The sequence below is a fragment of the Rattus norvegicus genome, chromosome 1 (genome assembly GCF_036323735.1).
Source record: "Rattus norvegicus strain BN/NHsdMcwi chromosome 1, GRCr8, whole genome shotgun sequence".
NCBI classification, from domain to species: domain Eukaryota; kingdom Metazoa; phylum Chordata; class Mammalia; order Rodentia; family Muridae; genus Rattus; species Rattus norvegicus.
This window is the reverse complement of record NC_086019.1, coordinates 70024793-70042412: the sequence shown is the minus strand read 5'-3', so window position 1 is coordinate 70042412 and position 17620 is coordinate 70024793. Positions and strand designations below refer to the sequence as shown.

At 39.4% G+C, this 17620-nt stretch overlaps 2 protein-coding genes across 17 annotated transcripts in view; both read right to left on the bottom strand.

The window, feature by feature from the left end:
- Zfp948 (zinc finger protein 948) overlaps positions 1-3311 on the bottom strand; it is a 29129-nt gene extending 25818 nt beyond the window's left edge. For 4 of the 6 annotated variants that reach the window (XM_063277031.1, XM_039100242.2, XM_063277032.1 and 1 more), the window contains exon 1: positions 1242-3311. The gene's annotated coding sequence lies outside the window, so the exon portion shown is untranslated. The remainder of the gene's footprint in view (positions 1-1241) is intronic. The other 2 variants (XM_063277041.1, XM_063277030.1) reach the window with 2 other exon arrangements.
- A 3084-nt stretch (positions 3312-6395) lies between these two features.
- Zfp52 (zinc finger protein 52) overlaps positions 6396-17620 on the bottom strand; it is a 37484-nt gene continuing 26259 nt past the window's right edge. For all 11 annotated transcript variants that reach the window (XM_063266251.1, XM_063266237.1, XM_017589343.3 and 8 more), the window contains 3 exons: positions 13686-13777; positions 11618-11744; positions 6396-8562 (listed from right to left, as the gene is read on the bottom strand). In XM_063266251.1, coding sequence (XP_063122321.1) covers positions 6548-8562; positions 11618-11744; positions 13686-13777 — 2234 coding nt within the window. In that variant the 3' untranslated portion in view covers positions 6396-6547. The remainder of the gene's footprint in view (positions 8563-11617; positions 11745-13685; positions 13778-17620) is intronic.

The window sequence follows — 17620 nt, the reverse complement described above, 5'->3', positions numbered from 1 at the left end:
CACTCAGGAGTTGGTGGAACTTAGTGCCTTCCAGTCCAGCCTAGACTACATGGTGAGTTTAGTCCAGATGCAACAACACAATGGGTTCAGGTCTCAAACACAGCAAACAAAAAAGCCAAACAATAAGAATTTAGTTGTATGTCCACGGACAGAGTCCTTTACTTGAAAGGAGGAGACAAAAGACTATTACTGACATTTTCTAATATAGAGAAGTTAGAGTAATTATTTAAAAGATGTTTTATACGACACTATACGATACCTTTTCATTTCTGTTTTCTTTTCTTTTTCCTTTTCCTTCTCCCTTCTCAACAAACAGGATTTCTCTGTGTAGCCCTGGCTATCCTTAAACTATGTCTCTATACCAAGATGACATGGATCTTCCAGACCTACCTGCCTGTTTCTTTCCCAAATTAGGGATTAAAGGCTGTGACAACACCAGCTGGCTTATAATGTCCTTTCTTACTGTGAACTGTAACAGATGTGCAGCTTAGTTGTCCTGTGGGCCCTGTAACAACTGGAGTGGAGACTGACTCTATTGCTTGCCTTTGGATCCCTTTCCCAACTGGACACTCTTGTCTAGCCTCAGTAGTAGATAAGCCTAAATCCTACTGCAACTTGATATGCTAGGACTGAAGGAGAGCTGTTGGACTCCTCCCCTTCTCTGAGGAGACAGGGAGGAGGAAATGGAGGAGGAAAAGCATGGAGAATAGACTGGGAGAGGAAGTGGGGGGGGGGGTCTGCGATAGAGATGTAAAATAAATAAATTAATAACGAGAAATAAAAGTTTACTAATAAATGTTAATGTTTACAACCATACCTATGTAGCTTGCAAAAAATATGCTTTCAGATTCAATTACATTTGCAGCCACTCCTTCTATGACTAGTATCTAAGAGATCTCTGGGGTCGCCAAGTCACTGTAAGTCCCCTGGTGAAACAGGTGAGTTAGAGTGAATGAATGCAAATTTCTAGAGCCTTTTCCTTTTCACCTGAGCAAACAGAAGTGGTTTTCAAATATCAATACATAAATTCAAATATTCTACTACAGTATTCTAATGGGAATATTTGGCATTCAGAAGATCGACTTAAAAAACAGGACTAGTCCGATTTATGTGAGCTAAAAGTTATCTATAAGGGAAGACATCTACTGCAGAATTTCCGAGTCAGCTTCCTTAGGAGCAGAAGACAAACTGATCACGCCCTGTTCCCTTCCCGCCCTTTCCAGCCCCACAGCTCCTCTGACCTGGCCTGGCTCCAGTTCCCGCCGCTTCGCTGCCGATTACTGATTGCTGACTTTCCGCGGCTGCTGGGAGTTTTACCTTCCCACGAAGTCCTATGTCCTCCGACTCCAGGTCTGTACCTCGCGATTCCCCGCGGTGCAGGGCCTGGAGCTCTGGACTTGAACGGGCTGATGATACTTCTGTCTTTGGTTCTCTGTCTCAGGTCTCCAGCCTCCCACACCCAGTTTCCAGCTTCCGTTTACGTCACTCCTCTAATTCCTCCCACTCGGAACTATTTTTTTTCAACCCCCACCTAAGGGCTAACAACCTTCCACCATGTTTCTGGGTGTGTATTCCTGCTCGGCGAAGACCGGTCCCTCCCACTCTGTCTCAGGCTTCCTGTCACACAGCTCGAGCTGTCAGGCTGCCCTGGACCCGATCTGCACAGCCTCCCCATGACGACTGCCAGCCTAGACCAGAACTGGGTTTGATAGGACTCTGCACCCGGTATCTGACTCCCCATCCTGGTTTCTGAATCCTTCGCATGCAAAATAGCCTAAAACAAGCCTACTTCATACAAAACAATAACAGGCTAACTTGAGAAGCCAGAGTCCCATCCCCAACACACAAATATGCGAAGCCAAAACCAAAGTCTGAAATTTTGACTTTGGTACAGATATTCAAAGAACTTGGATTTTGAGGGGGAAAAAAGTGTCTAAAAAAGTGTTCGTTTTGCTAACAGCTTAGGGCAGAATTCATTCCGCGATGTACTGCTTTTACCACTAGATGGCGGTCTTGTCATTTTACCAACTCATTTTACTGCTCCGTGACTCAAGCTAAATTTGATATGAAGGGAAACAGATGTCTGGTGGATGCAGACGCTTGGCAAGATGCAAAAGATAAGTAAAGCACATGGTTCTAGTCCTGAAAATGTCTGTTACTCCATACCACCTCCAGCTCTGGGAACACTGAGAGACAAGAGGTGGTTAGGAAGTAAGGGAAAGAGGAGGAAGTAAGACAGGCCATTCTCTAGACTCCATACAACTACTGTAATGAGTAACCAACAGCAACTGTCCTTGGCTGCACTGGCCTCACAGAAAACCACAGTCAGTCTAGGAAAGGGAATGGCTCACTTTATCTCTCAGATGTTGGCTATGGATAGATTGTAGAAGAATCACTGCCTATAGTTGTTATCCTGTGCTGAGCACTCAGGCTCCAGCACATAGCTCCAAACCCAGTCTCACAAATGACTCTAGTTCATCTCAGTGGGTCCAGGCAAGACGAATAGGGATGAACAATCATAGGGTAATTGTTGGAATTGTGGACCAGGACAGGGGAGGGAGGAGATGAGGGTGGGTAGTGTTTGAAATTGGCACAGAAACACACAATGATGTGACGTGTCTGTGTCTGTGAAATATCTAACAGAAAATTTGGGGGACGGGTTATTCATTCCTTCATTGTAGACAGCGTTTCTCTGTATGAACCTGTGTTTAAAGACCTGTGCTAATGTGACCAGACCAGTTGTTTAATTTTAACATCAGAGTGTAATTTCTTTTTGGTTGTACCAGTATGTGGTGGGTTTTTTGTTTGTTGATTTGTTTGCTTGCTTGCTTGTTTTATAGTTTTGGGGGCCAAGATGGCCTTGAACTCACTGAGGTCTGCCTTCCCTGCCTGTGGAATTGCTAGGATTAAAGGCATGCTCCACATGTCAGGTTCATTATCTGCCTTAGTATCAGGTAATAGTCAGGAAGTCTTGATTTTTTTCGGGCAAGAAGTATTAAATGTTAAGTTGATTTGCTGTTAGTTCTTTAAAGTTCTGATAGAATCCTGTCATTCTAGTCATGAGGTTGTTTTAAGGATGGCATTTTATAATTGCTTCAGTCCCATTCTTCCTCTTAGTCTTATTTATATTATTTATTTCATGTTGTTTATACTTCATATGTTACATGCACCTGGAAACTCATCCATTTCAATTTGAGTATCCTATTTGGTACAACAGAAGTCTTTAATGTCAGTAGACAGAAGATCCATTTGTCAACACATTTCTACCAAGTAAGTTGTGACTTTACCTTCGGTAACTGTCAGGACCTCATGACCTGGCAGTGGTGGTGCATGCCTTTAATCCAAGCACTCAGGAGGCAAAGGCAGGCAGGTGTCTGTGAGTTCAAGGCCAGCCTGGCCTACAGAGTGAGTTCTAGATCAGCCAAAGTTACACAATGAAACCCTGTCTCTACAAACAAACAAACCAATGAACCAGAAGAAAAAGGAGAAGGAGGAGAAGGAGGAGGAGGAGAAGGAGGAGGAGGAGGAAGAGGAGGAGGAGGAAGAGGAGGAGGAGGAGGAAGAGGAGGAGGAGGAGGAGAAGGAGGAGGAGGAGGAGGAGGAGGAGGAAGAGAAGAAGAAGAAGAAGAAGAAGAAGAAGAAGAAGAAGAAGAAGAAGAAGAAGAAGAAGAAGAAGAAGAAGAAGAAGAAGAAGAAGAAGAAATAATAAAGGAAGAAAGAGATTAATTAGAAAACAGTATGTGTAGTTGGGAAAGGTCTTGTAAGCCTTCAAACTAAGCACTAACACAGAAAAAAAAGGAACTCTGTGTTCAAGGCCAGTCTAGTCTACATAGAGAATCTAGGATATCTGGCAATACAGAGAGAGATCCTGCCTCAAAATAAAGCAGACTTCTCCCTGAGAAATAGCTTGTATGAAACCAGAATCTTAATGCAAGCTTCCAAAGGAGGAATCTAATGACCATCCTACTCAGTTATGATGCTGTGAACCACATCAACAATCATCTTGGCAGGACAACTCTTAGGGTTCAGTAGTGGCAGGCTCACCTTGGTGGTAACAAACAGCTCTCTAGGTAGACTTAAGACACTTAACAAAAAGAAACCATGACTGATACTAGAACATAACTCAGTGCTGGTGAAGCCAGGAATCTTAGAGGAGAACTAACGATCACCACTTTACTAAACCAGCATAATCCCTAATAAAAATCTAAGCATCTTTCCTTGTACCAACAAATAATTGCAAACTTCTCCCCTCATCAAGGAAACTTCTCTTTCAACAGAGATCACTACAAAAAATCCACAGCTAATCAAAATGTAGAGTTGTAGAGCCCATGCCAAATGGATGCATCTACAAAACACTCAGAGGAGTATTTCTGAAGATGGGGTATTAATATTCAAGAGGGAGAAGATCACAGAGTTTGCAGTGAGATTATTTTTCCTAGTAATATAAGAAGATATATCCATAAAAGCTCAAAAACATGACTCCCCAAACAAGAGCTAAACAAGCACAACAACAACGGACTTGTCAAAGTGGATGGGAAAAGCCAACACGGCCTCAATTCCGGCAGAGTGTACTACAGGCCACTGCAGAATGCTGGGAGCAGGAGTCTCCCTCAGGGATGTGCACACCAACCAGTCATCTCTTAGCAAATGGACAGCCCTGGAAATATATACCGAGGTAACATGATATAGGCAGACCAGGTTATACTTAGGAATATATATGTATGTCAATTATACATGTCGAAGTCTATTTCTCAAAACTCGTTCCCTGGCATTATATCTTAGAAATAACTATAGCCATTTTGCTTCAGGCCTGCCAGCCATCCTATATTGTTGATACTAAAAAGAGAGAGCAGCCTGACTATAAGACACACACACACAAAAATAATTTGGCTCTGAGTGAGGTCAAGTTAACCATACATTCTGCTATAGTCAGAGGTTTGTTATGATATTTTGAGAACTGCTCTTCTTGGAAAGTTCTGCAGCTGCATGCAGCCTTCACTCAGGGTCAAGCAGGAAAAGGATCAACTTGAACTGTTATGCCTGAGTTACTAAAGAAACGAGGCAAAAAAGACTGGTCATCCTACAGACATCCTGTATATTCTTATGAGCTGGTTGTTTTTTCCTTTATATAAAGTGACACTGGATAATGTACAGATATGCAGATTTCAGCTCCCCAGTCTGAAACCTTTACCATGATTGATCAGGCTTTCAGTGTGTGTTCAGTAAACTCTTATACATATACATATACATACATACATACATACATACATACATACATACACACACACACACACATACACATACAAACATACTATGCATACAATCATAATCAATGAAATAAGAAGCCATGACCTTAAAAGAAAGCAGGGAAGAATAAATGGGAAGATTTGTCAGTAGGAAAGGGAATGGAAACATTTTGTAATTATATTATCTCAAAAACTTACAGTACAAAAATAAGCAGAACAAAAAATAAAGCAAATGGAGGAACAAATATTATAACAAACCTAAAGAAAAACTAAAATAAACTGCAATATCAGTGAAATGCAGATAAGGACTCCTTTGAGCTACCATGCTGCTGTAGCTGCAGTGGCCATCATCAGGACTGGAAACGATAATTCCTATGGGCATAAAAGTGGGCACAGGTGGTCAAACACTGCTGTGGGAATGAAAACCAATGAATCAAACAGTGTCTGTACTATAAGAAAGAGAGAGAGAGACAGACAGATAGACAGAGACAGACAGAGAGACAGAGAGACAGAGTCAGAGAGAAAGACACACACAGAGAAAAAGAACAGGCCAGTTATGGTGGCGCACGCCAGCAGGATTTGCTGAAGGAGGCAGAGGCAGGAGGATCACGTGTTCGAGAACAGGCAGAGAGAAGGGAGAAAGGAAAAAAGGAAAGAAACTTTTATATGGTTTCTCAGAAGTATGAACTATGTGATGTTTAGTATTGTACATATTTGTCAAAATTTTAACATAATTACATGTTGTCCTTATTATGATTTTTTCCCCCCGAGAAAGCGTTTATGCAGTGCTGGCAGTCCTGGAATGGGACTCACAGTGATCCTTTAGTATCTGTCTTCTGAGTGCTGAGTGTGTACCATCTTACCCGGCATTAGTATGAATGGTTGGATGTTGAATAAGCTAAATGTTTTTGTTATAGCTTTTCCCAGGGAAGGGAGACAAGGCTCAGTGGTTAAGAGCACTGGTTGCTCTTCCAGAGAACCAGAGTTCAATTCCCAATATATAAACACCTACACACTATAATGCCAACTCTGGGGATCTGATGCTCTCTTCTGCCTTTACCTGCACCAGGCATACATGTAGTGCACAGAAATACTTACAGGCCAGGCACTGATACATATTAAAAGAAATAAAAAGCTTTTCCCCACAGCTATATTTGCAGAATTCTATTTTAATATAAACTCTGATGCAGTTTGTAAAGATTTTAATCGCCATTAAAGGCTTTAACAATCTCGTTATGTTATCTTTATATTTTGATCACTTATCTCCTTGTGATTTGCAAGCAGAGAACACCAGATAAATGTTATGTCACATTATTGACAACAGTATGTTTCTCTCCAGTATGAATTTTCTGATGTCTTCTAAGATTTGAAATCCACATAAAGGATACACCACAGTCTTTACATTTGTAAGGTTTCTCTCCAGTGTGAGTTTTCTGATGAACTCTAAGATAGGAGCATCTAGTAAAAGATTTGTTACATTCCTGACATTTGTAAGGTTTCTCTCCAGTATGAATTTTCTGATGTGTTTTAAGATTTGAAATCCACAGAAAGGATATGCCACAGACTTTACATTTGTAAGGTTTCTCTCCAGTATGAATTTTCTGATGTCTTCTAAGACTTGAAATCCACAGAAAGGATATGTCACAGTCTTTGCATTTGTAAGGTTTCTCTCCAGTATGAATTTTCTGATGATCTCTTAGAGTTGAGCACTGAGTAAAGGATTTCTCACATTCTCTACATTTGTAAGGTTTCTCTCCGGTATGAATTTTCTGATGTCTTCTAAGACTTGATATCCACATAAAAGATACATTACAGTCTTTGCATTTGTAAAGTTTTTCTCCCGTATGAATTTTCTGATGGTCTCTAAGATATGAGCATCTAGTAAAAGATTTCTTACATTCCTGACATTTGTAAGGTTTCTCTCCAGTATGAATTTTCTGATGGGTTCTAAGATTTGAAATCCACAGAAAGGATATGTCACAGTCTTTACATTTGTAAGGTTTCTCTCCAGTATGAATTTTCTGATGAACTCTAAGATTTGAGCCCGTAGTAAAAGATTTGTCACAGTCCTTACATCTGTATGGTCTCTCTCCAGTATGAACTCTCTGATGGACTCGAAGATTTGAGAACCAGGTAAAAGATCTGCTACATTCCTTACATCCATAACGTCTCTCTCCAGCATGAATTTTCTGATGTTTTCTAACACTAGAAATTCGGAGAAAGGATTTATCAGAACCTTTGCAGTTGGGAGGTTTCTCTCCAGTATGAATTTTCTGATGTTGTCTAAGATTTGAGTACGTAGTAAAAGATTTGTCACATTCTGTACATCTATAAGGTCTCATTCCAGTATGAACTCTCTGATATGTTCTAAGATATGAGCACTTGGTAATAGATTTGTCACATTCCCTATATCTGTAAGGTTTCTCCCTGGTATGAATTTTCTGATGATTTTTAAGAGTTGAATTCACAGTACTAGATGTATCACATTCCTCATATCTGTAAGGCTTTTCGACAGTATGGATTCTGTAATGCATTTTAAGATGAGATAATTCAGAAAAGGCCTTACCACATTCTTTGCATTCATAATGTACCTCAGGAGAATGAATTTTCTGGTGCCATCTTAATGATGCACAGTGGGCAAAGGATCTGTCACACTCCTTACATTTGTAAGGCTTCTCTCCAGTGTGCCTTCTCTGATGGCTTTTATGTGCAAATACCTGCACAAATGACATTCTACCCTCTTTGCATTTGTACTGTTTCTCTGAAATATGAAGTATTTGATGTGTTTTAAGCCTTGACCACTGATTAAACGATTTCTCACAAATATTGCACTTGTAAGGTTTCTCTCCAGTATGAATTCTCTGATGTAAACTGAGGCTTGAGGTGGTATTGATGTATTTCCTGCAGGGCCCACACTGATGTGGTTTCTCTCCCATATCAACTGTCTGTTGCATGAGACTGTATGTAGAGCTGAAACGGTCATCATATTCATCCTGCTTGTGCTCTTTCTTTGCAGTGTAGAGTCTTTGATCTTCCCTAATGTTGGAACACAAACTGAAAGATTTCTCACAGTTTTTAGATGTGCAAGGTTCTTCTCCAGTGTGCGTGCTTGTATGTTGATCTGGGTTCGATGAGTCAACAGAGGCACCCCTGTCCTTACAGCATCTGCAGTTATTAGAGGTTTCTATAGTGTCACTTCTTTTATAAAGTGCACAGTTGGAGGGACCACGAAGCATTTCACCAAGCTCATTACACTGACAAGACTCCTTTTCAGTCTTCACATGTTGATGGACAGTTTCACATATGCAGTAGTTCTCTGAAAATGAGTATAATTCAGATTAATAGGAGTTGTATCCAGATGACATTTGTGATAAATGACTGTCTCTATAAGTTCTCTATTAAAATAAGTCAACCTGTAACTATTTAGAACAGATCTCCCAGGAGCTGACAGTTTTCATTCACTGTAACTGTATGAATCCTCACAAAAACAGCATGCCAGCCTTCAAGGTCACACAAACTGTATGCGAGCCTTCAAGGTCAGTGATTTCTAATAGATATCTGATCATTATTGAAAATATCTAACTTGGCACAAGATGGAACAAATAAGTGAGGGTAAGTAATTAGCTTTGGGATAGAGCTCACTCATTTAGTACACATGTTTCTATTTTTAATTTTCTTTTCTCAGAAATGGACAAAGACTTTAATCAAATCCTAGGCTCACAATGTTTGTATTTCCTAATACATAGCAATGAAGATTGCTGTTCAGGAGTCACAATTCCTTTTAAGATCAAAGGCTACTGAAAAGCATCAAACAGTTTGTTTCTTTAAAAATAAAAGGCATTAGATTCTTGAAAAGTAATGGATGCCAAGCAAATATTTTGCCAGCTATTAGAAGCTCTAGATCATTTGGGGAGGGTTTTCACAGATACCCAGCTATCTGAAGCTCTAGATCATCTGAGGCAGGTTTTTCACAGATATCCAGATATCCAAAGCTCTAGATCATCTGAGGCAGGGCTTTCAAAGGCAGCGATTGCTCACATCTTTTCCTCCATTTTCTGAGCTCCATGCTGCTGTTCCTAACTTCCTTATATGGTTATTCTCATGTATCCTCTGTACACAACTCCTAAGATCACTTTCCAGAAGGATGTCTGTGTATCCTCCACTGGAATGAAACTGATTCATGTCATATGAAGACATACAAGCAAGCAAGGCAATTGCAGAATAATCCTACTTCATGGACTCGCATTAGAAATATAATCTATAAAATTATTCCAATCTGATGCCAGCACAGTCAAGTAAAAATGCACAATGTACTAGTATTAAGGCCCCATACAGGTATAGAGGTCTAATAAGTCCCAACATCTTCTAAGAGTTACAACAGGCAGGATGCATCTTGAGGACAGGAGACTGTAGTAAGTGCAATGATCAGGAATCCTTTGAAGAGAATTGAATACCGTAAAGGCAGTTTCAGCTCTTGCTTTCTCTTTTACTTCAATCCTTCACTGTTGTCCTGCTCATTCACTTGCCCTCCCAGTTTTGGCTACTACATTTTCTCAACCTTCCAGGACAATCTCGTTTGCTCCAGACAGATGAACCAGGTTTACTAGGCATACAATCCAATTATTCTGTGAAGTAGCCCACAAAGCATGCTAGAACTTTTTGCAATAATACAGATATCTAAGACAGTTCTGTGCAAAGTACATGACAAGAATACAAAGTAGAGGAATCTAGGAATGAATTCCCAATTATAATTTCCAGTCACAATCTCTAGCATATTCTAGGAAAAATTTCAGTTTCTATATCTTGAGGTTTTCATACAATTAAAACGATGCCAAGGAGGCTGGAGACATGACTTAGCAGATAAGAGCACTGACTACTCTTTCAGAGGTCCTGAGTTCAATTCCGAGCAACCACATGTGGCTTATAACCATCTGTAATGGGATCCAATGCCCTTTTCTGTTGTGTCTCAAGATAAATGTAGGCTGAAGATGAGCTACAGTGTACTCATATATATAAAATAATAAATCTTTTAAAAAATGTCAATTGCAATGATGGCTACAGAGCTTTAAGGTACGGAAACAGTATATGCTACTGAATATCTTAATGCATTCTGGAACCAATATCGAGGGTGCATGGCACCTCTAATAATGGAAAATGAAAATAAAAAGCTAAGTACCATCAAAATGTTCTCTTTTCTTTAATATAATTTTTTCTTGATTCTTTGTAAATTTCATATCATGCACCCCAGTTCCCCTCATTTGCCAGTCCTTCCATATCTGGTTTCCACCCTTGTAATCTACCCCTCAAATGAAATAAAACATAATATTTAAAATAAAGCAAAATACAGAAATCTGGCCATGCTTCACGGCATTAGCCTGCCCTTGTATACACTGCAGCGTTCTCTCACACCTGGTTCAGTTGTCACGGCAGCAATACTGTACAAGTACTGTACCAGACCATATGCAAGTCCACTCTGCCATCACGTATTCAGCACAGTGGCATTGGAAGCTGTGGTGTGTTACACTGTACACACTTTTACACAAACAGCCTTCCATGAAAACGTTTGTGGCAATGAGTCATTGAGCTGGTTCTAGGTCTCTGGCTTCTGCTACACCTCAATACTGGACCCTTGCAGAGACTCCTCTTGGATAACCTGCTATTGCCCGGAGTCATGGAAACCCTGTAGCTTTGGTCCAGCAGGACTGGCCCCTTCACATGCTCCAGCACTTCATAGGTAGGATAGAGATTCTGCTGGGCTAACTCAAAGTCCTGGACCTGGTCCTGGATGGTAGCTGAAGTGGTCTGCCCATCAGCCCTCATGTCATCAAGGACAGCTCTCCAGCGAAGTTTGGGCAACCATGTAGTAGTTGAGGCTCAGGGAGCCCCTCAGTCATCAACAAGCCCTCAGGCAGCAGCCCAGACCACAGACATCCACATGGCCTTTGGTGGTAACATGAGCCACAGACAACGACACAGACCCATGGCACCAGTAGGGCCACTGACCCAGACATGGCCCTTGGCAGTGACAGTATGGCCCAGACATCACCATGGCCTCAAGTGATAGTGCAGGCCTCTCACAACAGGCTGTTCCTCATTGCTTGAATCTTCAGTCCCAGTTCTCCGTCCTAGAGCACAAAGCACTATACTCTCTTGTCTCCAGTCTTTCCATCACATACTTGCTCATAGTAGTCACACCTCCTGGCTGTCTTCTGCTAGTATTGGTGAGTGAACCTCTTGGAAAATTTCTTTTTCATTACCAAACTTTGCCTAGTCTTCTGTTTTTCTCCATGACAGCTTAATAGAGTTTACAGCCTATAGGGTCAGTTCTTACAAAGAATGAGTTAAGAATTGTACAACAAAAATGTTCTCACCCACAGAGACCAGGTTGCTGTAATTCTCCAACATCACATCAATGTACAAAGCCCTCTGAGAAGAGTCTAGGCATTCCCACTCCTCCTGAGAGAAGTGCACGGCCACATCCCGGAATGTCAACAGACTCTGAAACAAAAAAAATTACAATTTGACTATGTGCGACAGGGTAGTATGCTTTCCTGGAAATAAGGAGCCAGGATGTAGATGAGGGAAGACCATTACCATCAAAAATCATCAGAAAATTTGAAAAACTAAAAAAAAAAATCATAACGATGATTTCCAATATAGTGCTATTCTGTAATAAATGATCAAACTGTGGGAAAATGGGATAACACAATAGTCTCACAAGCACACAAGCATATCCATGAAACAAGACACATATTTAAGATCTGGACACGGTTATCTATCTGTTATAGATGCCATATTTTGTAGATTGCTGTTTGTATGCAGCGAAATAAAAAGCTAGAGCCTGTGATTGGGCTATGGAGAAAGAAGGCGGGGCTAAAAGTTTTAGAGAGAAGGAGATAGGGGACAGACCGGGGAAGAATGGTGAAAGACGGAGAAAGAAGACTAACTGGACCCACGCGTGGCCTGAAATAGCCACAGGTAGCTATGGAAATCATAGAAGAGCAATAGAAAAATATAGGGCACATTTGTGTAATCTAGGTGGGCAGCTTGTATCAATATCAATTGAGTTTTGAGCTCTTTGTGTGCCTACTTTGGGGGTTGAGAATTTACTGTTATAAATCTGACAGATAAATTACAAGCCTCTACAGTCTTAATTACTAGGGGTTTAAAGCCAGTGGCCACCAGGCCTAGAATGGCTTAGGAAGATACAAGCAATTTTGGCAGCCGCAAACAGAGGGAAACTGGACAGACTGCCCTCATGGGGATAGCCATGGGGACCAGTCCTGTGCTGCCGGTGAGGAACTGGCATTAGCATGGGTTGTTTTTAATAATTACACGCTACAATGTTCATGTCCCACAGGATCACAATGTACATGTCTCAGAAGCACATTCATGATGAGGGCATGTGTTCTTAAATTTTCTGCCTGAAGATCATACTATAATCCAAACATTGAGTCAATCCTGTCTCTGTTGGGTCTTACATAGCTCTATTCTAACAGGCTGAGGTATGATTTTTAAACTCTAGATGCAGTGCCACACCATTAAATAGCATAGGGGTAGGTCTGGAAGGCAGAACTCATAATTGACTTTTAAGCAAAGCGTTTTGGTATTTTTACACAGTAGCAAGGATTGTAGTAATGCTACATACTGACAAGTATAATTTTAACATATGAAAATCAAGAAGTCTACTGAATTAATTTTTATAAGAATATTTGGGCCACTAATAAGCAGAAAAATCTGCATGAGACACATTTAATATAATCTAAACTTTCTAAGGATATAGAAGAGCCACCATAAACAAATAACAATTTCAGTACACTGTGCTGCAGGGTAGCTAAGGAGAACTGACATTCAAACAGTGTCCAGAGCAAGGCCACCATGAGCGATAATCTCTCTGCATCAAATGTAACAGCTTATACACATCTATCAGGCAATGCCCATGAGATATTTGTATTGATGCATTCCACATAATTCTACATAATGAGTCCAAGCTCACGTGTTCTGCACTGTGGGATAGTGTGGGGAACAAAAAAGAGTAAAGGAAAAAAAAGCAAAATTACTCATCTCTCTACTTTGGGAAGTTACCACTGAGCTTCATAACCAAGTAAGTAATTCTCCTGAGACAAACAGATATGAGGTGCCAACAAACACATGGACATATCAATCATGATATTAAACACCAAAGAGAAATACAGGTAGAATACAATCTCTGTCTACACACAAGAACATCTGTTTCAAGGCACAATTAAGCCACCATGAATGAAAAAGGACATAAAGGTAATTACTTTTCTTCTTCTAATTCTGTCACAGGTTTTCAGGGGTTTGGTGGTGGATCAGTTCATAAAGATAAATTAAGAAATCATCAGAAGCAGAAAATTAAAGGCTTGTAATATATCAAACCATAATATTTTTAGAATGAAAGTAGACATGAGTACTGACCTGTGACATGTTTACTGGAGAATCAGCCATTTCTTCCTGTTTCTCTTCTTTGATTTTCTCTTTGAATAACAATGAATGTCCAGATTGTGGTTCTTTAATATAAATGGTCAAAGAAGAAAAGTAAAATTAATACTGAATGCTGTTAAAGAAAAATGTCACACCACAAGAAAAGACCCAAGCAATAGAATACTACCTCATCTCTAGTCAATGACCCAAGGCCATGAGAGGATGGAAAGACATTTGGAGAGAAAATCACCATCAACCATATTGTTGCACTCAGAAAAATACTCAGAGACATATATGCATTTGAAGAGTCTGAATTAATACAATTCATTTTACTAAAACAGCATAACATTTAGTAAATTAGAGGTAAAACATACACAGGACAATTATAGAAATTATCTCTGAGGACACAAGAAACAATACATTTCATGAGAAAAAGAGATAAATACAGGAAAACTGGGAAGTAATCATCCATGCTCAAGACTGCAAACTACTCTTTCTCACAGTAAAGAAAGAATACTACGAATTATCCGATCAGCAACCATATAAAACACAAAATCATAGGGAATAAAAACGCTATAGACCAAAAATGTAGCCATCTGGAAATCAATATAGAGAATCTGCAACTAAATTAAAAAATCCTCAAGTTAAACAAATATATCATGTGACCCAGCTATTCTACTCCTTGGCATATGCTCAAAGGGCTCAACATCCTACTCCACAGATATGTGCTCACCCATGTCCATTGCTGCTATATTCACAATAGCCACAAAATGGAAACAACATCAATACCCATCAACTGACAGGTAAAAATGTATATATGCAGTATAAAATATTATTCAGCTATAAAGAAAATTGAAGTCATGAGATTTGCAGATAAATGGATGGACCTAGGAAAGATCATACTAAGTGGAGTAACCCAGACCCAGAACGAGAGACATTGCACGGTCTCTCATAGGAAGGTCCTAGGTCCAAATCTTCAGTTGTAAGTTCACAACCTGGAGTAACTGCAGTAACCAGAAAAGTAAAACCAGACCATGGTGGGATGTGGGGAAGTAATAGGAGATAACAGAGAACAAGTCATCTTAAGGTGGAAATGTAGGAAAGGGATTTTATTATGGAGAAGGGACAAATATAAACACACAAGAAGGAGAAAAATAACAGTAAAGATGTCTAAACAGTCACACGGAATCATAATAATATCTATCTATCAAAAATATCTACAATTTAAGTATGTAAATGCATATATATTTCAAGTTTAAATGAAAACTTGGGCTGATAATGCTCTCTGCAGGGGCCATATATTTTCTAACAAAATCACACAGAAGTGCCTAGAGTCTACCAGGCCTGGAGTGGGTTGAAGTGGGAAACAGTTTAGACATAGGTGTAGCTTTAAAGACTGATGGTCTCCAGATGTAGTTTTTAAGATTGGTGGTCTCAGAGGTATCTTGCAAGACTGGTGATCTCAGGCTTTCTAGCTTTCTAAAAACACTGAAGGCTTGCTGATAACTTCTAAAAACTCCTAAAAACTTTCTTGCTCACTCTGAGGGTTAAAAACCACTGGCTGACGTGATTAACACATGTAGTTTAACAGCAGGTGATTAAGTAAAGAATTAATTGCTAGTGCTTATTTTTTTCTGTTGCCCAGAAGGAAGGGAGGTTTGAGTCAATAAACTTTTATTGAACTAGAAGAGAGTCATGCTACCAAAAGGAAAACTTTCACACAAGCAAATATGCATAAACTCAGATAAATTCATATACAAATTCACACACTGCCATGCAAATCAGTTGGGCCCAGCTACATACTTATCTCTTAATTACATACTTACACACACATCCATACTTACATATGCATATGGAGCAAAACACAAAGCACCGGTGCAGAAAGAACTCACTCATTCTGGATTAAAAATGAGCTCCAATCTTTACTGCATAGAGAAAGAAAAAGCTTCTACCATTTTATTAAGAAGAAAGCTTTGTCCTCTTCAGTAAGACTAAGCCTGTCTTGCTATCAAGAAAAGACCTGTTCTGTCCCATGGTAAGGAGAAGCCTGCTTGCTCTTTCTGCTCTCTCTGTAGATTCTTTTTTTCCTCTCTCCCTCTGCATTCTGCATATTGCTCTCTTAATTTTTTAAGTTGCCTTATAATTTCTAAGTTGTTCTACTCTGTATTCTCTTCCTAATCTTGCTCTCTCCTTCTGCTCTGATGTAACGTATTCACTCCTAGTCTTAATACTTATTCTAAGAGAAAAGTTCACATGTTTTTTCCAAACATCCCATTTTACAAAAGTTCACTAGAATTCAATCATAAATTCAAACCATAAATTGAATAAGAAGCTTACAGCAGAGATGTTATCTGGCTAAACATTTATTATCTGTCACTAGCTCTACAGGTTCTTGGAGAGTTAAAGACTATAACAAAGTTAGCAATGAAGTTTTGTATAGTTAAACCCAGTCAATATTTTATTTTCTGAGCTTGCACCTACAATAAGCTAGTCCCCTTTTTATGACCTTTGGTTACTTGTTTTACAACCTCTTGGAACAAGCTCTAATTTGTAAATGCCTGCTTTTTATCTCAGAGACAATTAACTGGTAACACTTGAGGACTGGCAGAGTTCTCATTGCAGTTTTAACATCAGAAAGGACTTAATAGCAGTCCAATTATGAAAGAGATTAATGATTACTAATATAATTTTAGAATTCTTATAGATTCATCATTAAGCAACACAAGTCTGGCACTAAGGTGCAGGCAGGACTGAACAAGAGGGGACAGGAATAATTTAAGAACAAGAGGAACAGGAGGTTTGCTGTGACATTGTGTGTCCTAGAACTGTCAAAGAAGCTACATGCAAGAGATGTTACAATCATGGTTGCCTTTACATTCACTAAAGAAGAAAACACCAAGAGGCGTGCTACTATGGAAATGGAAAAGCTCACTAGTCTTCAGGCCTAGTCAAATAGGAATTCTGAGAGCTACAGAAATAATCTTTCCAAGAAAATAGTATACCATATGGTTACTCAATATCAAGTGTATATCCATGAAAACACACAGACTGCATAGGTCATAATTTTAATGCTTAGGAATTCACACAAACATACAAAACAATGAAAGAAAAGGATATTATGAAATAATAAATACTCGTGTAAATATTTTGCATCATCTACCTAAAACAATGACCAGAATGGGTTTTTTGCCATTTTGCATTATTGCTACTCATATCAATAACACTTAAAATGTGATGAGAGAGATGTCTCAATAGTTATGAGTGCCTGTTGTTTTTGCAGAGACCCAGGTTACATTTCTAGAATCCAAAGTGTGCTCCCAACTCTTCATAACTCCACTACCATGATGCACATGATATACAGTCATATATTGTCTGCTAGGCATACACTGAGTCAGGCAAAGCACTCACATATTTAAATGTATGAATCTAAATTAAAATAAATTGAATAGTAAATAAAAATTAGTGAGAAGATAGAATAGAGAGAGGGAAAACAAAATAAAAACTCCTTGAATGAACTAACCACATAGATGAAAGATGTCTAAAATGAAATTTTTGATTTGTTAAAGCACTGAAGAAGACACTGACTAGCACATGGAAAGATATATCATAATGATAGAATGGGGCAGATTAGGTGAAATCTGCAGCAATTCTAAAAATGGTTTATAGCCTTAGTTGAAACAGCATTACATTTAAACTTCCCAAAATAACCTTCAGAGAAATTAGGAAAGAGGAGGCAAGAATTTATATTGACCCAGAAATTTCCTGGGTACAGAAGAACTCTAGGAACATATTGCAGAGTTCGAGCTAACCCATGTGGTTCCAGATAAACTCAATGCAGTAGAGCAGCAGAACCTGAACCTCCCCAATAGCAATGACCAAGATAACACAAACAAGGGTTGCAGACTAAACAGCCTCTTCAAACAGTGGTA